Source organism: Durio zibethinus, chromosome 14, assembly GCF_047325235.1.
Source record: "Durio zibethinus cultivar Kanyao isolate XHJ-2024 chromosome 14, ASM4732523v1, whole genome shotgun sequence".
Classification (NCBI taxonomy): Eukaryota; Viridiplantae; Streptophyta; class Magnoliopsida; order Malvales; family Malvaceae; genus Durio; species Durio zibethinus.
In genome coordinates this window covers 25,301,632-25,326,577 of record NC_143175.1, presented here as the reverse complement: position 1 = coordinate 25,326,577, position 24,946 = coordinate 25,301,632, and the positions used below count along the sequence as shown (strand labels likewise).

Sequence of the window (24,946 nt, the reverse complement as noted above, 5' to 3'; positions counted from 1 at the left end):
GCCAGAAACGCCCAGAATTTCGGGTACTTCTTTCCAGCGGTTAGCCAAGAGAAAGTGACATACGAACAGTAGAACAAGATGAAATTGCTTTAAGCTTTGTAACCAACATCTCACTCCGCCAATCCCAAAGGTAAATGTATCCTCCAACAAATACAAGATTTCCCATTGCAACGGCTCTAAGTAACCTTCGGGTGAGAAAGCAACGCACTCAACTCCGTATAGATGACCTTTCAGCTCAGATATGAAGGCATGACTCACGCAGTCCCATACTAAAACCGAAGGTTGATGCCCTGACCCTGACTCCAAAACCACATTGGATGCGTACAAGAAAGTAACAAAGCACAAACATAAGCTAAAATTGTGAGATTATGAATTATTAAAATCTAAAAAAATCTCTCTTGATATCATCGAAAACTAAAACGTACTATTAGCTCGATATATACTTGTAAAATCCAATCGGCTAAAGTAGAAAGGGCCCGCTTCTCAGATTGATTGTGATCTGTGACTGTGAACTGGCTTTGCTTCACCTGTCAGCATTATTTAAATCGCAATAGTCAAGATCAAGACCTTATTTCTTTCGCAATTTAAAACAAAAAAAAAAAAGCAACCTAACCTCATTTGTTGCAAGTTATTTCCACTTTCTGAATCATTTCCTCGGGTTGTGGACAACAATTTGCCAAGAGAACTACTATTATTTTTAAAAAATTTTTATTTTAAAACTCAGAGCAAAACCTTTTATTTATAATCTCATATTCCACCTATCCACCTACCCTCGATCATGACCTTATATATATATATATACAGTATTAATCAGAATATTAATTAGTAGTAATTCACTAAACGTCGAGGGCCAAAGGGCAAGGCTATCCCACCATTTTTTCAGCCAAGGCAATGCAATATTTGAAAGGCCTCATTATTTACATGAATTATTGAAATGTCAATTTTAAATTCGAATTACATATTCATGGATACCGATTATAAAAAATTTATGAATATCTAAATTTATAAATAATTCAATTCATGTAATTTAAAAAATAAAAAATATTAATAAACATTATTCATAAATCTAATTGTAATCATATCTTAACTAACTTAGCCGAATCAAATTTTAAAACACTTATCATTTAATCGATAAGTTGTCAATTAATTTACGCCGAACCCAAAATAATTGTAAGGTATTGATATGTTCAACTCACATTTTATTTTCTTGAGCTAGAAGTTGTCCTTACTAATGCAGAGTTGAAAGTCCACTAATTTAATTAGTTGGGTAAACCAATGATAGATTCGATCCTATGAAAGACTCTTAGGAAGTTTAATTCACTCTTATATATCATTAATGACTTGTTTTTAAATTACAAAATTATTGCTCAAAATAGAAAAAAAAGATCAATGAAAAACTAAATATGTGACTGTGAGTACTTTATAATTACTCACTGTAAAAATGGAAAAAAAAAAAATCCAATGCCTACCCACTCCGCCGGGTCGCCGCGTTTGAGAAGTTCATAAAAAAAAAATATGGATTTTAAAATTTAACCGGGTCCCGGATAAGATCGGTAAATTTTCTGAAAAGAAAAATTTTATCCCAGCTGTAAAAAATAGAAGGAAGATTGGAAAATGGAGGATGAATTTTTGAGGAGACCGGTCACAGTAGCCAGCAGACATGGGGGTTGTTGGAGAAAATTCGAGGTTAGGTAAGCAAATCCACGTGTTCCCACGTACGAGTCTTTGGTTATAGGCAAGGGCAACCCAAGGAAACATAAAATATTTTGTGACGAAAATACCCTCTTAACTGAGTGACGTAAATATATTCGTAGGGACCGATTCTCTAGTCGCCTCGGCCTCTACCGTCCCTCAACAACCCCATATCAAAACCATTTTTTTCTCTCTTTAATACAGAGAAGGCAAAATCTCCAGCATTATAGCAGAAAGATTTTATGATAAGTTGTTGATTCTTATGTTAATTATTATTATAGTAAAATCTTCACACTGATCATCTCAAGCTTCTTGCTATTTCTATCCTTATGACGGCTGCTAAGACTTTGCAACTTCAATTTTCTTCTTCTTCTTCTTCCCCCAAGCCTTATTGTTTCTTGAGCAGCTCTCAATCAAGTTTGATCCAATCAAGGACGACAAACCTCGGGTTTCAGCGTAAAGTCCTTAGAAAGAAGGTCAAATGGGAGAGCTTGGGCTTGTCATCAAGAATAAGAGAGGATTCCAAGAAGAAGGAAGGAGGAGGGGTGGTGAGGTGCACGGCGGAGAGGACGGAAAGAAGGATTTTGATCGGGGAAACCCCCGTGAGGATGGTGCCAGAGAGGTTCAAGGTGGTGGCTTTAATGGCTTGTGCTATGTGTTTATGTAATGCTGACAGAGTTGTTATGTCCGTTACCGTTGTTCCACTCGCTGATAAGTTTGGTTGGTCAAGTTCTTTCCTTGGCATTGTTCAGGTAATCCAAATTAATCTCTCTTTTCCATTTTTTTAACGCTTTTCTTGAATCCATACGTAAGAAAACACTTAACGAAAATTGTTGACTTGTATCATATATAGAGAAATGGGGTAGTTGTTGGGTGGTGGTTGAGAAAAAGAATAAGCTGATGGTTCGCCGCTCTAAATATGAAAAGTGGAAATCCTTGTATTGCTAATATAAAGACGGCATTTTTATATTAGCAGGCTAAGTTTTTGAAAATGAAAGTTTACTTTCTCTGACTCAAAGAAATACCAGACGATTGTTATGAGTAATGCCACGTGGCTTCCAAGTTCCCGAATCCCGATCCCTCCCTAGTTGAGGCAGTTCTGTTTTGTGGTTGTTTGTACTTTGGACGAGAAGGGTGGGCCTTGGCTACCAAAAGGGACCTAATTCATGTGGTCAATGGGCTGTTCGGCTTGAACTTTGAACCAAACCCAAGTACAAATTGACAGGTGGGGGAACAAATAGTTTGGGAGTTTAGGTTTTATTAGTTCTGACCATAGGGATGTATACAGGATGTTTACAGGTTAGTTAATATTGTATCCAATTAGAGAATGATGTACCAAAAGAATTTATTTAGAGAAAGGCCTAAAATTTAATTTGTTCTTTAGGTCTATAGTATTATGATTTTTAGTGTTACCTCTAATTTTTCATGTATTCATTCAATCAAATAGATATGTGAAAAAGTATGACTCAGTTTAGACGGTGTCATCTTGTTTTCTTCATTGTTTGAAGTCGGCCTTTCTTTGGGGATACATATTCTCCTCTATGATTGGAGGAGCCTTGGTGGACAAATATGGAGGCAAAAGAGTGTTGGCATGGGGTGTGGCCTTGTGGTCTTTGGCTACACTTCTGACTCCCTGGGCTGCCAACCACTCCACCATTTCTCTCTTGGCAATTCGAGCCTTCTTTGGTCTGGCTGAAGGTGTTGCTCTGCCCTCCATGAGCACACTCTTATCAAGGTAATGACGCCTCAGTTCTCGTTAAGGCTAGTATTTTATAGCACGTAAATGATTTAATACGTGAATATAAATTTTTAGTAACGAAAATTAAAAAGTATTTTCATCACTGTTTAAAGAATTGATCTCTGGCTGGCTGACGAAAATTGTTCTTTTCTCTATCTTTTCTAGGTGGTTTCCAGGGCATGAAAGAGCAAGTGCAGTTGGAATTTCTATGGCTGGATTTCATCTTGGAAATGTTGTGGGCTTAATTCTGACACCAATCATGTTGTCATCCATTGGAATTTCAGGTCCTTTTATTTTCTTTTCATCTCTTGGGCTGCTATGGTTGTCATCATGGGTATATAAAGTAACAAATGATCCGAGAGAAAGTCCTTTTATCGGCAAATCTGAGCTACGATTAATTCAGGCTGGGAAAGTTGATCCTCCAGTATATACTGGTGAGCTTCCACCTATACGCATCCTCTTGTCAAAGTTACCGACATGGGCAATCATATTTGCTAATGTAACTAACAATTGGGTGAGTTTTTTTTCATCATTTCTACAACTTCTCAGTGGCTTCATTAATTCTTTTATGAGATGTAATGACATTTGAGCCATGCTTTTTATTTCAGGGATACTTTGTTCTCCTCTCATGGATGCCCGTTTATTTCAAGACTGTATGTAGCTCTCTCATCAGTTAATCCTCTATTTACCGTCTATTTTATATACAAAATGCTTAAAGCTTTTGAAAAAGTTGCTGGCATACTCAAGGGCTCATAACTTTGTCGAGATCTACTCACACAATTTTTGTTAAGCTTATACATGGATCTATCTTGCAACTTTTGTTCAGCTTTTCTTAAATTTAACTGCATTTTTCAAACATCTAGATACTTATTTTCTTATTTTTCTTGTTATTAGTAGGAGTACTTTCATGTTCCTTAGTGTAATAAATTATTCGTACCGGCTGAATGCAGGTGTTTAATGTGAACTTGAAACAAGCAGCTTTGTTTAGTGCGGTTCCATGGGGGACAATGGCAATTTCAGGTTACATTGCAGGTGTAGTATCGGATTCCCTAATCAAGGCCGGCTACTCTATAACATTAGTTCGAAAGATCATGCAGGTACACCTTCCAAAGCTATTAGATCATGTAGGACATGTACTCTCACGAGTCTTAAACCCTAAATCAGATTCATGAATTTAAAAAATTTGGTTTTGATCACTAAATATTAACTAGGGTAGATAATAATTGGAAGAAGTAAGAAATTAAACAAGCATGAAAGCCATGGTAAAAGACCTTTTGAAGTTGGCAGTTCACTCCTCGGGACATTGATTTCTTTATTTTGCTTATCATCTTGCTATTTAAAAGATTGCAACTGCTGATGTGTAATTGTAAATGTAATAGTCTATAGGCTTCATTGGTCCTGGGGTGTCACTGCTCTGCCTAAATTTTGCAAAGTCACCTGCAGTTGCAGCTTTATTTATGACAGCAGCCCTGAGCTTGAGTTCTTTTAGCCAAGCAGGTTTTCTTCTCAATATGCAAGTAAGTTCCATTTTGTCCATTCAATTATGAAACATAAACAAATCTTAGCCACCCTAAGACAATAACTGCCCATACTTTTCTGAGTACTCAACCAAGCTAATGCCTACTTACTTGGTTCATTTGATCAGGATATTGCACCTCAGTATGCAGGATTTGTCCATGGTACATTAAAGCCATTCTATCTCGTAACTAGCATAGATGATTTTAATTACATTTATTGTAGATTTGCAGTTTTCCTTAACTAAGTCTCCAATATTCTTAATGGGAACAGGCATAGCAAACTCAGCAGGAACATTGGCTGCCATAATCAGCACCATTGGAACCGGTTATTTTGTGCAGTGGTTAGGATCTTTTCAAGCATTCCTCAGTGTCACAGCTGGCCTCTATTTCGTTACAACCATCTTCTGGAACCTGTTCGCAACTGGGGAGCGAGTTTTCTAGAATGTCACAGAACATAAATTAATAATGCAGCATAAAAAAAACAGGGTTAATGCTTGGGAAGTAAAGAGAAAATGAACAGAAGTTTAATTAAGCATTCAAAATTTTGGGGGCTAATCTTTTAGGCAATGATTCATGAATGGTATAGCAAGAGTATTTAGTGACTTACAGTTCATTCTTTGTTTTTGCTTCTGGCAAATGTGCCTCGTTTTCTTTTTCTTTCCCTTACCTGATATATCATATATCCATCAGAAATCACTGCAAAGATTAATATTGTATTATTTCATAATATAGTACATAAAACTTTTGTTTCCATTTATTTTCTGCATTCTGTTAGTTTATATGCTCCCTGCCAACACTTGGCAGTGAAATTATCAGAATGCAGAATCATGAAATCTCACCCAAATCAAAACCAAATTTCACTTTCTCTTTTTGCTGTTAACAAGCAAGTTAGGACCAAAGACCACTGTTAGGGTCAACCCTATAACTTTATCAGAAATGATGCCATAATCCATGATGCTGCCAAGCAAAAGCGTTTTGGGTCAAATATACTGTAAATAAGTTCAAAGAGAAAATTCAACCAAAGCATCAGCATTTCCCCTCTAATAAAAAATGACCTAGGGAAAGAGAACTTCTGTCCCTGGGAATTCATTAGAAACCGGTCTAACACTTTGATTACAAGTCACCCCAAGTCAAAATCAATTTCGTAGTATTTTTTTTTTCTTTTGTTATGATGCACCGAAGAATTAGGCAAATATTGATGAATAAGAGAACACAATTTATGTAAATAATAATAAGTTGAAAAGTAATATCGAAGTCGAAAATATTTAATCAATTGTGAAAAAAGCCACATTTTAATTATAAATTGTTTTTCAATGACATACTAAAACTTGTGAAAATTATTTAAAATCTGTCTCATCTAGACATAATTAAACATGTTTTAGCTTTTATTTTCAATATTTATGTAATTATTTTTACCCAAAACTCTACAAGCTTCATAAAAAAAACAAAAAAAAAAACTTTTTTACAAAAAAATGAACTTATTAAAAATATAAAACAAGTAAGCTTAAATTTCTATCCATCACATATCTCAGCTGACAAAAGCCATATAGCTGTTGCGTAAGAGATTTCGAACCTACTTTGATTCCTTCACCTCCATAGACAACAACCATTCACCCTTTTCAACTCTCTTACACCACTCTCCTTCCTTGGATTACTTTCTTTATTACATCAATCCAGTAAATTTCCAGCCTTTCAGACAGGGAGTGACAGGATCCCATAATCTGAAACAATCCCAACTTTGTTATTTTCCTTATTTGGGAATCCCAGTCAAAACTCAAAACTTGTTTTTCCAAAATTTTGTCCTTATTTTCTGTGATTTTTAACCAAAGCCCACTAGTCAAATCAAACCAAAATTTAATTTTCCTTGGATTAATTTCTTACAAGGCTTCTGGTCAGGTGATTCAAGTTATCAACTTTCTAAATTGGGTTATCTTTTCTAATTCTTAACGAGATGAATTTCAGGAGCTTGGAAGAGTTTTGGGCCTTTTATGTGAATCAGCACTCAAAACCATCTACAAGGCGCTGGCACTTTGCGGGCACACTCTCGAGTATTCTATTATTGATATATTCTGTGTTGTTTAATTGGTGGTTCTTGTTCTTTGTGCCCATATTTGGTTATGGACTTGCCTGGTACAGCCATTTCTTTGTGGAAGGGAATGTTCCTGCCACTTTTGGGCATCCATTTTGGTCCCTTTTATGTGATTTCAGGATGTTTGGATTGATGCTTACTGGGAAAATGGATAGAGAGATCAAGAGGCTTGGAAAGAGACCTATCTTACAGGGCTTCTAAGGCTCTTATGTAAGACTTTTCGGTTTAATTCATGATACGATTGCTTGTATCTGTTTCTTTGGATGCTACCAACTCTAGTTAAACTCTTGTTGATTACATCTTGCTTCTGATAATGTTTAAATAAGTTTTTCTTAAATTTATGATGAATAATTGAGTAGAATTACTTGATGACAGCAATGATTTGACCAAGCTGGATGATTGATAGGTTGGATATTTTTGGTTAAATTCATCAGAAACCAGAATGGTATTTATGCTTTTAATGTTTGCATGTAAATTGAAGAATTGTTCAGACCACTTGCTCGTGAAAAGCCTTGATTTTGGGTTTGGCTCCCGCTTTAGGTAAGTAAAAATTTATGGAAGAAACCTTTAGATTGTTTAATTTGAGGAATAATGCTGTCAATAAAGCAGTGAAGGACATGAACAAGTGAACACATAAATGGATCAGCAGTGTTCATCCCAGAACGGGGAAAATTGAATATGATCTTATTTTCTAGACACACGACTAAGTGTTCACTTTACAAACAGCTCACACTTCTTTGTTTGCAGCCACCTGAAATGAACTCAAACCTCTATAAGCTTAACTTATTTTAAGAAAGCATTTTCTCTGCCGTGGTGTTTGGTTAAAGCTTTCTGACATTTTTTGGGCACACTACTCTTTGAAGTTCTTCTTTATGGGAATATAATCTCTAGGTAGTGAATGGGTCATCGGAGGACACTGTTGGTTAGTTCCCCGGTTCATATTTATGATGATTAGCCTGACTTTTATGCTGTCAACCAAAAGCCACTCACCCCATTTGGTGATATTTAGGACTGCCTGTGTAGAATTTAATTCTTCCAATGTACAGGGTAAACATATAATTTTATCAGTAAGATCAAAAAAATCTAGTACTAGTAACTGACACAAGATTCTATCATAGCATAGCTCAGTGTTAATGTCATTGCATCTTCTCATTGTCTGGATTGAAATGAAAGTACAATTTCTATTTGGTTGAATCTCATAAGAATCCTTTTAGTGAGCAAATCTAAATGATTTTGCAAACAGTTGGATTGAAAATGGGCATGAAATTGTTGCTTTTAAATCGCTGAAAGTCATATCATTCCTGATATTGCTATCAGGTTGACATGAAAATTACAGTGATGATTGTTGTTATTACTTTGAAGTGAGGAACACATTCACTACCTAGTTTTAACTTTAAATAACCTGGTTTGAGTGTTTGAGATTGTGTTTTCTAGAACTAAATTTTAAGATGGAATTTATTTTCATGGTACAAAAATCTTTCTAGAACTGAATTTGGTCGTGGACGTGAAGTAGCAGCAACCAGCCTCAGCTTTGACTTTGACGGACTCCTCTCTTTCTCTTTCGTATGGGAGTGTGTCTGGCTGATGCTTGAAAAAAAAAATATAAGCAAGTAAAAAGAAGATTAGAATTAAAAAAACGATTCTTTATGAAAAAGAAATATGCAATTGCTTTCCCTCAAGCAAGGTCGAAAGCAAGATGAAAATACCCATTTAAACATGAATTTCTGATGGTAAAGAATAATGAAGTTTGATAAGTACACCATGGGGCGTGTGTTATTGCTCATGCTTTAGGTTTGTAATAATTTTGTTTCAACCAGTGTTTCAAGATGCACTTGCTAAGTTCTGAAGCTTTTCAAATGTTCTTTTTTATTTTTTTTTTAGTAAGGCTGGAGTTTTGCCAAGAGCGAAAAGCCGCAAATAAAGTCAGGGAGATTGCGTGTAAGAAGAGCCGGTAGACATTGCTTCACTCCAGATAAATCTATTCCTTCAGATTGAAACAAGCACGGTGTGAAACTAAACTTTAACTATCTAATGTCAAAAAAAGAACTCAAATTCGACAATGTTACAATTTTCGAACTCAAAAAAAAAAAGACACTCAAAACGTTTGTAGGAACTAATGCTTAAAGACATCTATATCAGCGGGCAGTGGCCTTGTGTGTTGTTGAGGTCCAATACGGCCCAGTTGTCACAAGTCGGTGTTTCGGGAGAATGACGGCAAAGGCATGGCCTCCTGTGGACGAAGGATGACAAGCACACCAAACATCCCAAGCATTGGGATGACGAGAAGCCACTTCAGCAGTTTGTAGTAATACATATGGAATGTAAGGGAGAAGTCATCAGAGAAATGGAGTCCATTCCTATCGACCATCTCCACAACAACAGTCCCTGTTGTCCTTACCCCGACTGTTGGAAGTTTTATCCGATATTTTCCCGGACGCTCAAACATCTGGCTTTGCTTTATCCTTCTTTCTCCTTGGTAATTACCCGGGACCAACAATGTTGTCTGCATTGTTTGAGGACAATATATATAAAAACAAAGGAGAATGAAAAGTTAAACTACTTTAGCCAAAAAAAAAAAAAAAAACGAGAAGAATGAAATATTTGAGTTGCTTCAGCAATTGTAATTTGTGCATGAAATGGTGGCTTACTGTGACGTTGTAAGGTGCTTGGAACCCTGATGGATATCTATGTTTATCCACAATCTCAATCTCCACCCAGAAGCTTTTGCCTTCCTCATCACGGAAAGCTCTTGATGAATGTGTAACATATACTCCCTCCCGGTTGTACCGGTTTGCAAAATTGTTTCTTCCTTGGTTATTTGATCTCCATGCCTGAAATAAAAATATAATTAATTGTTACTTAAAATTCTTAGCAAATTCACAAGAACTCACTCCTATGCAAGGTTCAGCTCTATCCTGCCTTGAGGGGATGATGTGGGGCAGGGGTTGAAAAGCAAAAGACATTTCCGTTCATAGTTGTAACAATAAGATCTAGATCATCACCACCATCAACATTGTCTGCTAACACCATGCTATACCTGTTAAGAAACGGTCCAAATATAAGATAAAGAAACATGAAAGAGCATAAGAATAAATAACTTACGAAGTTTCACCAATATCTACAACATCAGCGCATGATGTAGGTCCATCTATCAGGTACAAATAACCATCAAAGGAAGTTGTAACAATAGTGAGTCCCTTGCTTTTCTCCCCTCGTTTACTTAAGTCGACCAGAAGAACTTGATTCATTACTCTCCCATGTGTTCTATATGGATAGGGACGAACTACTGAACCATCCTTTCCACTTAGTACATAAATATTCCCTGATAGCGTGGGAATTACAAGATCTGTGTGGCCATCTCCGTCAACATCACCAACTGCAAGACCCTGAGGAATGAGATGATATTCACATAAAATGATCTCAAAGTACCTCAAACAAGTATCTATCTTAATGTATATCGGCTGAGCACTAGTCCTTTTATGCATTATTTAGTTCAATTTAGAGATTTAAAACAAGAGCAAAGATATTTGAACAGATGGCTAACATGCATCCAGGGCATAGACCAATGTACATATCATATCCCTTCATGCAATTATATAATCTATAGTAGTAATAACAAAACTATGAAGTTATATGGAAAAATAAAAAAGAAAAAAGGACAGTGGAGGAACAACATCAAACCATAAATGCATATATAGAAACTAGATACCTTAAAAATAATCATAATATCCACGTACAGGCAAAACTACAGAAAGGATGCTACAACTCACCTGGGGAACCAGACTCTTTACATGAGCTTCCCAAATTTCTTCCCCTTGTGCAGTCCATGCTGCAACATTTCCATGTGTATCTGTTGTCACTAGCTCAACCTTGCCATCATCATTTATATCAGCTGCAACCACAGCACTTTGAATTTCTGCCATTTGAAGAGGAAACTTTTGTCTGCTATTTCCTGAATGAAATGAATAATTCAGTTGGGTAATTGGTAAAAAAAAATTGTGAGAGTTGCTTATAATTTAAAGTCAGTTCAAAAGGGAAAAACAAAAATGGAAGATCTTCACACAGAAAGTTGCACCCAATGAAAACATCAATCAGCATGAGGACAAACATTTTTAAAAAAAAAAAAAATTGAAACAGAGTATTGTGATACAAGTAGATATAGTGCAGGCGATCAAGTGCATTCCAATTATATACAGTTAACCAGGGTTCAAGCAGAAAATTTCAAAGTGGTAGGAAGCAAGGGTGACAAACTATTTAAGGCATTTCCAACACCTTCACAAATGAAACCCACATAATTCAATCAAAATCATGTATCAGGCAACAAACTGTATGTAGAAAAAGTCTAAACCTAAAGGAAATTTGTAAAAACTAGAAGTATGAGCTAAAGTAGTTTCAACATTGGAGTAGATTTGGATACCGGCCACTTGAATTTGCATAGGCACAAAGGTGGGGAATATTGATTAGCTATGTTGTGAACTCTGGGCGACTCATATAAGACAAACTGTAAGAACTATAAATTCAAAATACGGGGAAATAGATTAAAAAAAACTAGTCAATCTAAAGGGATTACCATGGTGATCCAATACATAGAACAAACCAAATGAGGTTCCAACTAGGATGTCCAAGTTTCCATCACCATCCAAATCAACAACATTTGGAGAAGAATATATATGTGCGTGGAAGTTGGCAGTATCCGTACTCAAATCTAAGTCTTTTGTCCACTTAACCTGCTTTGTATCAAGATTAAATACGACAATGCCACCAGCAACATACTTTCCAATATCAATACCTCCAAGTTCCTTCATAAGCTCCGGGTTGTCGTAATACCTAACAAATAGTGTCATTTTTTCAGCTCCTTCAACTGTAAAAGAGCAACCCTCCTTCCATGAAATACAAATTAACTTAAACCAGATCGAAAAAGTTAAATATGAAAAGAGAAGAGAAAAAGCTATAGTTTTCCTTGAATGAATTTCCAATGGCACTGAGAGATAACCTAGACTACCAAGTCAGAATGAAAGGTAAGGAAGACAACTTACTCACGGTCAAAGAAGTAGGAAACAGAAACGATCATTTCTGACACCCCATCATTATCAATGTCTGCTATGACCTGAATACAATTAGAGCAAATTGAGACAGTTATAGTAGAATTCTACTTGTGTCTAGCAATGAAGTTCCTCCACTAGAAACAAAAACATTTTCTAATTGAAATTTATACTCACTGGAGTAGACAAGATGTGTGAGTCAATATTCACATAATCCTCCATTTTCTCATGTTGTCCTTCAGTCCACTCCTCATCTCCCCACATGGATTCATCAACGTAATCATCATAATCATAATTATACTCATCAGCCAACTCATCACTATCACGGAATAACTCAAAAGATGAATCTGCATCTGCTTCTAACCCTTGAGCATTTTCCACAGTAGCTTCGTGAACATTCTCTTTTGAACCAGAACTACCTTCCTGCGAACCCTCAGAGTTGTTATCTTCTAGAAGCCGCCTCCCAGCACTTGTTTTATTATGTCCTTCAGTGTTTACAGAAGAATTACCAACGCTAGTTGGCAGGTTGATGGTATCTTCTATTTGACTTCCATTCATTTTCTTTCCATGCTCTGCATTAGACGTGTTAACCTCAGTAGAGTGACTCTCTGTTGATGCTGGACCCGTAAGGTTAGATTCAGGTAGACTTCCATTTATTTCTGCAAGGATAACCAACATGTATTGGTGTGAGTCATTTCATGAGAAGAGAATGCTTCAGAATATAAATAAACCATGCGGAATAATGGACTAAGCTTTTGCGAAAAGAACAATGTAATCCCAATGAAATGTGCTGTATACTTTTTCTGCCAGTTTATTGTCCGCAAACTACCATTATGGAGCAGAGTGCAAGGGAGCTTTCTTAGCAACAACCATAAAATGAGAGGTTTTAGAAATTGAGAAGTAACAGGGGCATAGAATTATTGAGAACTTGGGAATAGCATACGGTTCATTGCGTTCATTTTAGCAGCCTCCTGTAAGAGTAAATCATCATGGACATCAGGATGAGAACGGTCCAGTGGATCAGGATGCAATCCCGCGTACCAATCTTTACGAACTTTTCTACGAGGCACCTCCAATTTATCAGTCATCATGTAGCCTGAAACCCTAAAAATAATACTTTGGACAAATTAGTATTCCAACATCATGATAATGAGTTCATGTACCAACTTGAGAGCACTTCCTCTAATGAGCAATTCACTAAGACAAATAACCTGAAAAAAAGCACTTCGCCATTGTAGGTAGCCAGAGCAATTTCCCTCACACCATCTTTATCAATATCATACAAGAGAGGACTAGAATGCACAGTTGACTGGTGAAAAGCAGGCCAACCTGACATTATTAAAAACTCAACTGCATCAACTTCGTTCAAATTACTCTAGAACTAAACAAACATCTTCATTTTATAAACTTGATTTAACATGATCAGAGAAACATGTAGCATAGGTACCTGGCATTTTGTCGCCATCAGAACCTTCTAAAACTTCAAGGTAGTGAACAAATGAGGGAACCACTATATCGAGCTTCCCATCACTACAAATTATACAATCATACTAGAGTCAACTAAATTATTATTATAATTATCAATTTACTCATAAAAAATCAGCAAATTTCTGAAAATGAAATGAAAAGAAGTAAAATTTAACATAGTAAAAGCTCACCATGAAATTAAAACATGAACATAAAGGAAGAGTAAACTTCACCTATTGATATCAGCGATCAACGGAGTTGCATAAATACTAGAGCTGACCTCTGTTTGCCATCTAAGTTCTAAATTTCTAGGGCACTGTGTATTCAACAAAGCATCTTCATCCCTACACATACCCACAAAAAAATTCTTATAACAATAGCTCCTCTAATTTAATCCAATTGTCGAATCCAAAAAAAAAAAAAAAAAAAAGAAAAGAAGAAAAAAGAAAGTGAAAATAAGATCGTAGAAGCTAGAGAAGGACTTACATTTCGGGATAACCAAGCTCGTCGTCGGTGGCACGTCGTTCACGGAATTTATTATTGGTGCCCTCGCCATTAGAGAAACTGGAGCGACTAATCAAAAGGAAAAGCATCCAAAAAACCCTAATCTCTAAGGATTTCATGTTGTGATCTTCGTTTCACTCCAGAATTTGAAGAGAGGAAAAGAAAATGTGTAAGTCAAGAGTGGAAATATGAGAAGGAGATGATTAATTGAGGAGTGAATAAAACCTAGGCTACAGTTGTAAAGATCCTGTTCCTGTCTTCCTCTCTAAGAGGAGGAGCTCCGGACATTGACGACTTTGATCATGCTGAACTCAGCCAAACAATTTACTCTGCTTTATGGTTTGTATTATTGTTATTTTATTTTTATTTTTTTAGATATTAAGTGTAAGAAAGAAAGAAATTCTAATTTAATGGTTTTACGACTTTTTGGTCTTTATGTATTTGGTTTACTTTTTGGTCATTTTGTTTTTTATTTTTATTCTTTTTTTTAGTACTATGCTGACCGAGATTCTCTTGGAAAATAAAAATTAAAATTAAAATCAAATGTAAACAAATATCTCACTTTTGCTCCTTTTAATGTCATAAAATAATAAATAACAAATGACATTTATCAAATTAAAATGAACTTAAAATATAATTACTGTGTTACATTTAAAGAAAAATACATTTTTTAAATCGTTCAAAACAATTGTCCAAACGAAAATAAAAATACTATAATAAAATTAAAAAAATGTATTATATACGTGATAGTTTTGCTGTTTATAAAATTAGAGAGGGAGGAAATGAGTCGAGGACTGGACAACATATTTTGATAATCAAGGCTTAGAAATCAGTTGTTTCATTCACCAATAATTTTTTTGATAATTTTTAAGAAAGAAAAAAAAGATTACCTTAATCGAACAAATCAACCATGGAATAAAAAATATATGAAAAGAAACAAATACAATTAGACATAGAATTGGGAGGAGGGGGTAGTTAGCACGTAACATTGAATTAAATATCAGCATTTACAAAATCATTGTTGCTCGGGAGTAGATGGTATAATTTTGCATTTCAATTTCCACTGACCAATAAAATAAAGGAAATGTTGAATTATATGTATAAAAATCTATTGTAATTACAAAAACATAACACAGCTTAAGTTCACACAAAGAGCCTAAATAGCGGAAAAAAGTCAAAAGAGCTAAGAGAAGACACTGAGGTGCTGAAAGAAGAGCTGCATAACTCTTTTTGACTTAGAAAAGAAAGTACCAATATATGAGCAAATACCAAGTCTCCCCCATGGCATTTTCCAATCACATATTCGCAGAGAGCCAAAATGCAAAAACCCCAAAATGAAACTATGTTTTTCGGTTCTGGAAAATGGCTACTTGTAAAAGAACTCAAGAGATCACTAACATAAGGAATAAAATAGAAATAATATACATTGGTTACCCTAATGCTAATCCTCTTTGATCTGAACTATAAGAAAAATAGTCTCAGACCTGAATGTCACAGAACCATTCAACTAGTGTACCACCTGGATCATACAACTCACCAGCATTAGCACACACTACAAGACTGACTAAAAAGGGGATAGCTAATTACATGATATCACAGTGACCCTTAACTTACTTACCAAAAGAAACCTCGAAGCCACTTTAACACAGGCAATGAAAGGCACCACCCAAGCATCCAATACCTCAATCAACTGCACAAGAACCAGTACCAGTATGCTATCCATCACCTCCGTCGTGCAGAATTTGTATGCAGGTGGGCCTTGCTGTCAATCCTTATTCTATCAGCATACATGGGCAAGCTAATAATCTCATTAATCTCACCTAATAAGATTTCCTCTGTGATATTATCCCTTATACTTCGCATAACCTGTTCTTGCAGAAGCAAACAGATGTTACTTACTCCAGTTAGTTAAGGAAAAACATGAACTATTTGTCAAAAAAGCAATGAGACATACCTTCTTGAAAGTATTGAATTCATTAGGAGTCGACTTATCTGTCCTGATCCGCATATAGACCCACACCTGTTGATCAGCATCCCAACAACATTCGATAATCTTCCCAGAGAATGAAGAAGGAGGATCTGAAACATCTGCAAGAAATTTAGGAAATTAAAAAATCAGAATCAATAGTAATGACATCAAATGAAGCAGAAAAATGGAATAAACTTGATTCACAGTACCTCTGAATTCAACTGTATTCCTTTCCATCAACTTCTTTCTCCCCCGTTCATAGAGAAAAAGTTGTTGACAATCGTCAGTGCCAATCTGTCAATACCTAAAGCTTTCAGTTTAGGGATGAATGTCTACAAATTTTTGAAGCCAAAAGAGCCAAAATTTAACATTAAAAGAAACCAATTAAAAGAAAAATGAAAAAAACAACCTCAAATAGAAAGTCAACAGAGTTCAACTGAGCATATTTCCACTTAAGAAGACCTTCATGAGTGCGAGGTACATAAGGGTCATCCCAGCCCTGGCAAAAAAAAAAAAAAATCATCAATAACCAGTTGCACCTAAAAACATAACAATCCTTCCTAACAGACCATGCCTACAAAGCAACACAAAGAGTAAAATTGCATGAAATCCAATAATCCTGTTTAATCACCTGAAAAATAAGACCATCCGCCTCATGAGAGAGCTTGGGGATAAATTCCTTCAAAACCTTATTTACAGTAGAGAGCAACCAAAAATCCTTTCTCCGCACCTGATAACAGATTTAAGTAAATTCTTAGCCTATCTCACAAAAGTAGTTAAATATATTAAACATTGGTGTTCCTTAATACATACCCTGAAGGGTTCAAGGTCGTAGCGATAATAAGGATTCCTGCTCTGGTAAATGTTCTGGCGTTCATAATTTCGAGGCTCAATCACTTCTTTTTCCAGCATTTTCCATCGTTCATAGAAAGGCCGCTGCACCAGTTTTGATCTATAGGATTACTAGATATGTTTTGTATTTTTTTTTTCATAAGAAAAGATGGAGATAACATGAATCTGAAAAAGGCATTTTGTCTCTTAATTTGAACCTACTCTTAGATCTAATAACTCAATTCTTGAATCTCCAGAAGAAAAAGAAACTAGAAAAGAAGCTCCAGAAATTAGTATGGGAAACCAACACAAACTCCCATGACAAATTTACTTTTTAGTCATTAAAGAATTTAACTGTTATCTTCCATTACCCCAAATGGATGACAGCAGTTCCAACATCAAATAATGCTTGCTGGAAATTTTGGTTAGGGAGATCAAAATCCAAAGCAAAACTAAGACTACTGATCATTAAAGCATTTTTTACAAACCCAACTATGAATGTATATAATATATAGTCTCCAAAAGCCTAGAGTAAAGTAAGATAAAATAGCTATATCGATAGATATCAACTGAACTATCAGTTTTGTAAGACAGTTACAATGCCAAAGAAGACAAACAATTAAGAGAAAAATTTGTAACAAAGAAGCACAACCAACCTCTATGACAGGAGTATTGTTAAGTGCCATCATATCATAGATGAGATATCTTCTCTCTTGCTTATTAGAGTCTGGCATGGTATCAATTATCATTTCCCCATCAAGCAATGTCAAATGATGAGTTCTGTCCCCTATACCCTTACAAGTGAAAAGATTATGTCAAATTAATAAGACACATGAGACGCTAAATTCCCAGAATTTTCCTTAGAAAAGAAGACACGCCAATACATACTTCAGTTGGGTGTCTGCATGGAAACCTCATCTGAACCCTTCGGAAATTAAAACTTCTATCAATTAAGTAACATCCATCAACAGTTATTAACATCATATATCGTGTTCCATCTGCCTTCCAAGTGGCATAATAATAGCGTTGCCTCAAAAGTTGTAAATTATCCCTGCAAGCATAAGAATAGAGAACTCAATTTGTATGTAAACATTCTGGCCAAGAAAAATTATAAAAAGGTCAAAATGAAAAAGAACACTTAATAAGACTAGCTCAACATTTGCTTTTATCCTGAAGGCAGTTAAGTAAGAAATGAACACCAGAAGCTGATAAATAAAATCTTCTCGGGGGCCAAAACAGAGAAATGGAAGATATTCCTGCTTTTTTTACTGACTTTACAGCATTCAATTTTATAGCAACTTCATTATTCACATCCTACACTCTCTACAATGGTAAGTTCTTCATGCATGATTCAAGACCTTTTTCGAGCCAGCATTGTAGCTTCAGACACATCTTTATTCTTTACCCTATTTTCTTCACTGTTATTTTGTATTTTAAATAAACATCATAAATACTTTCATTATCACCAAGGACCAAGCTAATCCCAAAAAAGAATGAAAAAGAGAAATGATTAATGTGTACCATAAAACCTTAAGAAATTGAAAGTGTTTTCATAAACAAAAATAAAAAAGAAGGGTTACTTAAAACGTAAATCCATAATTGTCAAATTATATCCTTTCCATTAAACCTATCCACCACAATGGCAACCAAATTTCAGACCACTAATTTTTAAATATTTATGCTTTATAACTTTAACATGAAGTATAGCTTCTTGCACATCCCAAGGCACCTTTACTCTTGACTAGTTTACAAGAAAAATTCCTGCAATATTAAGAAAATAGCTTAAAGCCTCATCACAGTTCCAAGAGATAATTTGCCTATTTCAACAAAATGCAGAATCAGAAACCATCACGCAGGCAAATAAGCCATTTGAAAAAGACTTATAACCACTTAAACAAGAAAACAGAAAAAAAAAAAAAAAAACATATTAAGGACCTGTTGAGCGAAACTGGATGTGATCCTGGAAATTGTGCATGTCCTCTAACCTGGTTTCAAGAAATGGCATGGCAGAGCTCATTTTAAACCAAAACGGTAACGAATAATACACAAAGACTTAATTGAAAAATAAAGGTATTCAAGTTTTTAATAATTTTTTGTTTTCATAAAAGGGATAAGTTCCCTCTTAATGTTATAATTAAGAGAAAACATTCTTATAATTTTCAAATATTATCATTACAACAGTCATTCTAAAATATTCAAAGCCTAAAGTTCATCACTTAATTATCCTCCACAAAATTATCACAGATACAGTAAACAAGCAATTAAAAAAACAAAGATAAAAAAGCTATGGCATGCTCTCTGTCATAAATTTGATGAAAACTTTCTGTCCCCAAATCTGATAGTCCTGACAATGTGAATAAGTAGCTAAACATCAAAGAAAAAATATTGGCTTTCAAAGTGCATACGGGAACATTTAATTTCAACATCTGGTAGCAGAAGAATCGCAGTGATTCCAGCTGGTCATGAGGTATTTCATCTCCCAAAATGTCATCATTTGTCAAAACTACGTCTGTTTCATGATTCTCCTGAAATGACAAAAGACTTATTAAAGCTGAAATCTAGACAAAATACATGATTCAGAATTTTGAGAAAAATTTAAAAATCATATAAGAAACAAGAAGAAACATAAACAAGCATATATCAAGTAGCAGTAACTTAACAACAAAGCTTAACTTGATACAATTTGTAAGATTTTATTAACACATAATGAAATACCTTCTCCAATCTACATGGTGAAGAAAAATAAAAGGACCGCTGACCACCGGCAAAGATTACTGAGTTACCCAAGAAGATAACCCCATCCACAGTATTTATCATAAGTAGGTAGTTTTCAGCTAACAAGTCAAAATCTTACCTTTTCCATATGGAAGAGAAGCAATGGATATTAAGGCCTTTGTTAATATCAGATTTCACTTTTTAATGCCCTTATTACAGTTAATAACACATGCATAAAAAGATGAGAAATAAACAATTTCTACAAGGTTGTCCGTACAAGTAATGCAGTTGGACCTCCATCATCATCATCATCATCTGCGACTGCTTCACCATTCAGGTCAAGATCAGAAGATCTCTTCCACTCAGGAGTTGGAGGGCAGACAACCATTTCAGGCCTTCTTTCATGATAAAATGCATACAAGGCATCAATATAGTCTGGTTTGTAGATTCCCGGAGGACGTGCCTCAGAAAAAAATTTTATTGCCTGCACAAAAGGTAAAACAAAAATAATATTACATTACAAATACCTACATAACATTGAAAAAGATGAAATGCAACACAAACAACTGACCTGAGTAACAGACATTGATTGTGATCGCATGAGATAGTGAATAATCATGTATCCAGTGCGGTTATGCCCATGCGTACAATGGACAAGAATATATTTCTTTGATTTCTGACGTTGGAGGAATTGTGACACCTGATCAACAAATTACATGGAAAAATTCATAAATTGGTAAAAGCACATTAGGAACAAGTAACTCATGAGATTGGCAATGTGCATGCCATATGTAGATCAGAAGTGGTAAGACAGTACTGATTATGAGATAAGGTCTAATTTATGCTTTAGATTACAACATAGTGGTTTGTTGGCTTTGCCATGATGATAAGGAAGCATATAATACCAGCCAAAACTTCAGTCATCAATTGATAAATGCACCATGGGAATTGGGCCTAAATCTATCACAGGAATCACATTTTAAGAAGAGGTAAGGCAGATATTCTAGTAGATTCTGGAAATGACAGACAAGTATAGTAGCAAAAAGTACCTCGTAAACAAATGTATTTACAGACACATTATCAGGTACAGCATCCCTTCCCTTGCATTGAATCTAGAACAAAAAGCGAAAAATTAAAACCAAAGCTGCAAGCAACAAGAGAAGCATTATACTACACTAATCCTCTGCTCACCTTCACATGCTTGATGCCTTCTTTCTTCAGGTCTGTAGTTTGGTAATAACGAGATGTGTTTGTCAAATCAATCACCAATCCAAGCTGAAAAACAAAACATTGCAGGTAAGGTAACAATTATTCTCCAATTAACAATCTCACGTTACAAGTCTTATCCAACAAAAGACTGATATTTAACTTATTGGGGTGACATGCATGAAAGCACTCGTTCAAGTCCTTAGAACAAACACTTTAGCAAAATCTTGAATGGTATTAACCCTGTCCACTGCCTTACTTTGTTTAATCACCTTAGTCCCCATATGCAGTTTTCAATTCTATAGTTAACATAACCCAGTGTTTTTGAGAATTTTTAGACTCTTTTGCAAGGATTTTGATATGCCGTTTACATGGTTGAGATGATCATAGTCAATAGAAGAGAGTTGCTTTCCATTTCATGGGAAAATTAACAAGGTATTAACAATGTAAAATGATATAAGGAATGCAATATTTTCTATATACCTTTCTTCCTAAAACTCTTTGCTGATGAATCACTTGTTTAAAAGAGTATCTTTTACCAGGAGGAACACAGTCATTATAAGATTCCCCAAGTGGAACCTTTGATGGGATAATGCAGCCTATTTCCTGCCCAACCGAAGGACAGTCCAGCCAACCTGAAAAGATTTGAAAAAGAAAAATAATGCATAATGGTATAAGCAACAACAAGAATTTGAATTTTTATAAATCAATCAAAACATCATCTTAGGCACAAAAATGAAACGAGTAATAATTTCAAAATCCATGTGTTTACTTTTTAGTGATGATGCCAATGTCATAAAACACTGTCTGAAAGACTGAAACAATCATTCAAATAGGCTGAAATCAATCTTGGTATTAACTATCAATTTGTACTAAAAAATTGAAATCAAAGATACAGATGAATTATTAACAAAGGCTCAAAAACACCACAATAATTGGGCAACGCAACACCAATGTTATTAAAATACATTGACAATAACCACAAAACTATATAGCAATTATTGTGCAATGTCAGGGATCTTACCCGGAGGGATCCTACTTTTATCATAAAACTTTGGATTCCTATTTTGATAGAAGTGATCATGAGCAGGAGGCTGAGAGACATGCACTAGCCGGTCATCTGGTCGGTCTTTTTTCAATCTCTTCCGTCTTTCTTCACGTTCCTAACAGAAGCAAATTCCATTACCATGCATGAATGATACAATGAACAGTGACGCATAAATAAGAATATTAAGAACTTTTTAAAGAGTAAAACAGAAACAAAAACAACACAAAATGATACGGTTAACCTAAATAGAAAATAGATGAGGCAAAAGTAAGATGGAAAGGAAAAGAAACAGGAACCCAATGTGCATGTCAGTTAACAATCAAAATTATGAACACACTGATTTTTCATAAATGCAAAGACCTATTGATCACAACTCCGCTACAAATATAAGAACATCTATGCAACTCCTTTGCACAAGAGCAAACATTTTCCAGTATAATGAATATACAAGCCACAATGTCTCTTCTCACTTCTCCATGTTACCATGCCAAAAAGTAGCTACTACCCACAAAATCAACTGCATTAATGCAAACACTTCATACAAAAATGAAGCCAAAAATATTTGCCTTAGAAAAAGCACTACCTCACCATATGCCTGGAATGGTTCATTCTGAAATTGCCAAAATCATATTTGCCAAAAGTAAAATTATATATAAATAACAACCAGGAGTTATTTCCAATCAATGATAGATATCAAGAGCAACTAAACGCATTCCTTAAATGGAAGAAAAATAAAACAGAAGAAAGCCAGAAGAGAAAATCCGAGAGGTACCCGCCGTGAAATTTCAACTGCAGATTCTACATGTTCTTCTGGTGCAGAGTAATGTTCTATATGTCTTTCATACGTCTCTTCATCATCTTCAGGTAACGGCGAAGCATTTAAGTCCATACTAGCAATTATTCAGCATCTACCAAACAGCATGAGCTTATAACCTATACCGAAAGGTAAACAAAATCAAAACAAATAACAGATATCTATTCTTAAGCAGAAATTCCTTTAATCAATTAATACTAAATCATCAAAAATACAATGGCTAGCTCTCTTCTTGCAAATAAATTCGTAAATTAGGAGCAAATCCTACCTAAAAGTTCTTGCTCTTTTCTCTCACAGTCACCTTTTCTGTTTTCTTATTTCTTCATGCCTGATTTTATTCACTATAAACTATGTCTAGCTGGTGAACGAAGTAAACGAACAAATCGAAAAACCCTAACCAACAAAGTTATACGCAAGCAATAATCCTTTAGCAGCAAAAGCGAAACAGTTGACGAGCAAAAAAAAAAAAAAGAAAACAAAAGGAACACGAAATTGGCTTCAAACTCACCAGAAACATGGAATTGACGACGAAATTACAGCAAAACGACGATCCAGAAAGCCATTGAAGCCGCTAAAATAAAGTGATATCCTCTCAATTCTTTTCCCGGAAAATAAATTGAAGCCTCTCGTGAATCCGATAAACGTGATAAACTTGTTCTGCAAGTTGCACGGACCCTGCAATTGGGGTGGAGTGCCCTCTCGGGTTTATCTGAAAGTTTCCCTTCGAAACCCTAGAGAGAGAAAGTTGTCGGTTTTTTGAAAAAATAGAGAGAGAAGTAAAAAATTAATAAATCACTCCCATGTCAGGGAAGACAGAGAGAAATCAAATAATAGAGGTGATAAAATAATCGCCATAAAATTAAAAAAAAAAAAACAAAACAAAAAACAAAATATAAAAGAAAATATTTAAGGAAAAAAATGTTGCTTGAGAAATGCCCAGCAGCCGAGAATAGAATATTATGTAAGGGGTAAAATTGTCAATTAATTTTCTTTTTTTTACTTTGATTAAATAATGACTGGTGTGGTCTCCAGAGGAAAAAAAATAATTAATTAAAATTCATAGATTTACTGATGAAGGCGAAGCCCAACAAAGTTACTAACCAACACGTGGGAATGGGGGGTGAGTTTTGCATTAAAGATTCCACTAGAATTGGATCCCGCCACGGCTGATCCTCCTTTTTTTCATTGTTTTAATATATTTATTATAACTATTTTAATATAAAAATAATAAAAATTCAAAACAAAATATTACGAAATAAATTTAATATTTCATATATCTCTGAATAAATAATTTACTAAAAAATTAGATGGAAATATATTTTAAAACATGTTTTGTGTTTTTTTTTAATATATATTTTTTAAGCAATCAAAATTAGACTGGACAGCCCAAAAGGATGGTCTGAGTGGGCTCTTTTGACCCAAGTTTATGAGGCCGAAAGTCCATTAGGTTAAAGTTCTAAGCCGGACAGCCCAAAGAGATGCGATAAATATGCTGCACCCTGGCAGGCTGGCTGCATGTTTGAGTTTGGGCATGCCTCAACTATCTAGAAAAATACTACAAATAAACTTGTCTTGCTTGTTGTTTGATCGTCAAAATTCAAAGGGAAGCAAACATATCTTTTTCTCTTCATCTGCGGCGGCCATTCATCAGTTGAAAAACAGAGAAAAATATGAGGAAAGAACCCTTCCGGAACTTCCTGAAGATATCATCATTGAAATCCTTGCTAAAATTCGACCAAAATTTCTTTACGAGACATTCAGGTGCGTATGTAAAGCATGGTATAGAGTGATATGTAGCAGCGAGTTCATTGACAAGAATGCCATTCACTATTAACCTGGAATACTGATCCAAATCCCCAAGTGCCCCCACCGCTTAGACAACATGAGGTGCAAGACAACTTTGTTACATATGGATGAAATTTATTGGACTTGGAGAGGATCAATCTTCAAGTTGATTATTACGCTTTGCCTCCCTGAAAAGGCTAGTGTTCCGTTACAGCCTCTTGTTTTTATAGGTCATAGCTAAAAAATTACGCACTCATTGCAACAAAAAGCCTGACTGATTAACCATTTCATATGAACAAAAAGTGGAATTAGAGATGGTTAAATTGCTTTTACAGAACAAAGAAGCGTTCCAGAAGATAACTTGAAAATATATGCCAACTGCTGCTCAGGAAAAGGCTTGATCGTGTTAGGACTTTAACAATTGTAGAACAGCTCTAAAAGCATATGGAAATGGAATACTTCTAGAATATTTTTTAGTATTTTTTTTTCTAAAAGAAAATTATCCAAAATAAATTTAAAGCATATAGAG

The 24,946-nt window shown here is 35.0% G+C and overlaps 4 protein-coding genes across 8 annotated transcripts; 2 read left to right on the top strand and 2 right to left on the bottom strand.

The window, feature by feature from the left end:
* The first annotated feature begins 1,831 nt into the window (after nt 1–1,831).
* On the top strand, nt 1,832–5,704 carry PHT4;2 (phosphate transporter 4;2). Its single transcript, XM_022887269.2, has 8 exons — nt 1,832–2,444; nt 3,201–3,427; nt 3,596–3,944; nt 4,039–4,083; nt 4,381–4,527; nt 4,810–4,947; nt 5,076–5,109; nt 5,219–5,704. Exons 1-8 carry the CDS (start codon nt 2,022–2,024, stop codon nt 5,386–5,388), a joined length of 1,533 nt encoding a protein of 510 aa, XP_022743004.2. The 5' UTR covers nt 1,832–2,021; the 3' UTR covers nt 5,389–5,704.
* A 1,061-nt stretch (nt 5,705–6,765) lies between these two features.
* LOC111294015 (uncharacterized) lies at nt 6,766–9,042 on the top strand. Its single transcript, XM_022887140.2, has 2 exons — nt 6,766–7,246; nt 8,918–9,042. Exon 1 carries the CDS (start codon nt 6,899–6,901, stop codon nt 7,235–7,237), a length of 339 nt encoding a protein of 112 aa, XP_022742875.1. The 5' UTR covers nt 6,766–6,898; the 3' UTR covers nt 7,238–7,246; nt 8,918–9,042.
* Nucleotides 8,999–15,804, bottom strand: LOC111294013 (protein DEFECTIVE IN EXINE FORMATION 1-like). 2 transcript variants are annotated; one of them, XM_022887137.2, is made up of 14 exons: nt 15,668–15,804; nt 14,032–14,186; nt 13,779–13,889; nt 13,526–13,608; nt 13,290–13,407; nt 13,022–13,182; nt 12,256–12,737; nt 12,073–12,143; nt 11,607–11,863; nt 10,807–10,988; nt 10,139–10,422; nt 9,956–10,073; nt 9,685–9,867; nt 8,999–9,539 (listed from the first exon to the last, which is right to left on the bottom strand). In XM_022887137.2, exons 2-14 carry the CDS (start codon nt 14,166–14,168, stop codon nt 9,222–9,224), a joined length of 2,505 nt encoding a protein of 834 aa, XP_022742872.2. In that variant the 5' UTR covers nt 14,169–14,186; nt 15,668–15,804; the 3' UTR covers nt 8,999–9,221. The 2 variants fall into 2 exon arrangements, with proteins under 2 accessions (XP_022742872.2, XP_022742871.2); XM_022887136.2 differs by lacking the exon at nt 15,668–15,804 and adding an exon at nt 14,275–14,380.
* Nucleotides 15,252–23,446, bottom strand: LOC111294014 (uncharacterized). Of its 4 annotated transcripts, none has more exons than XR_002690682.2 (19): nt 23,141–23,446; nt 22,591–22,751; nt 21,795–21,933; nt 21,254–21,405; nt 20,756–20,839; nt 20,614–20,676; nt 20,136–20,264; nt 19,842–20,048; nt 19,255–19,374; nt 18,785–18,834; nt 17,738–17,900; nt 17,506–17,643; nt 16,832–16,954; nt 16,650–16,748; nt 16,428–16,517; nt 16,228–16,312; nt 16,004–16,137; nt 15,668–15,915; nt 15,252–15,568 (listed from the first exon to the last, which is right to left on the bottom strand). XR_002690682.2 is itself a non-coding variant. In XM_089744151.1 (19 exons), the coding sequence occupies exons 3-19, from the start codon at nt 22,705–22,707 to the stop codon at nt 15,772–15,774; spliced, it is 2,037 nt and encodes a 678-aa protein (XP_089600277.1). In that variant the 5' UTR covers nt 22,708–22,751; nt 22,901–23,025; nt 23,141–23,446; the 3' UTR covers nt 15,252–15,771. The 4 variants fall into 4 exon arrangements, 2 of the variants coding, with proteins under 2 accessions (XP_089600277.1, XP_022742873.2); XM_089744151.1 differs by adding an exon at nt 22,901–23,025 and having other exon boundaries at nt 15,252–15,915; XM_022887138.2 differs by having other exon boundaries at nt 15,252–15,915.
* Nucleotides 23,447–24,946: the final 1,500 nt, after the last annotated feature.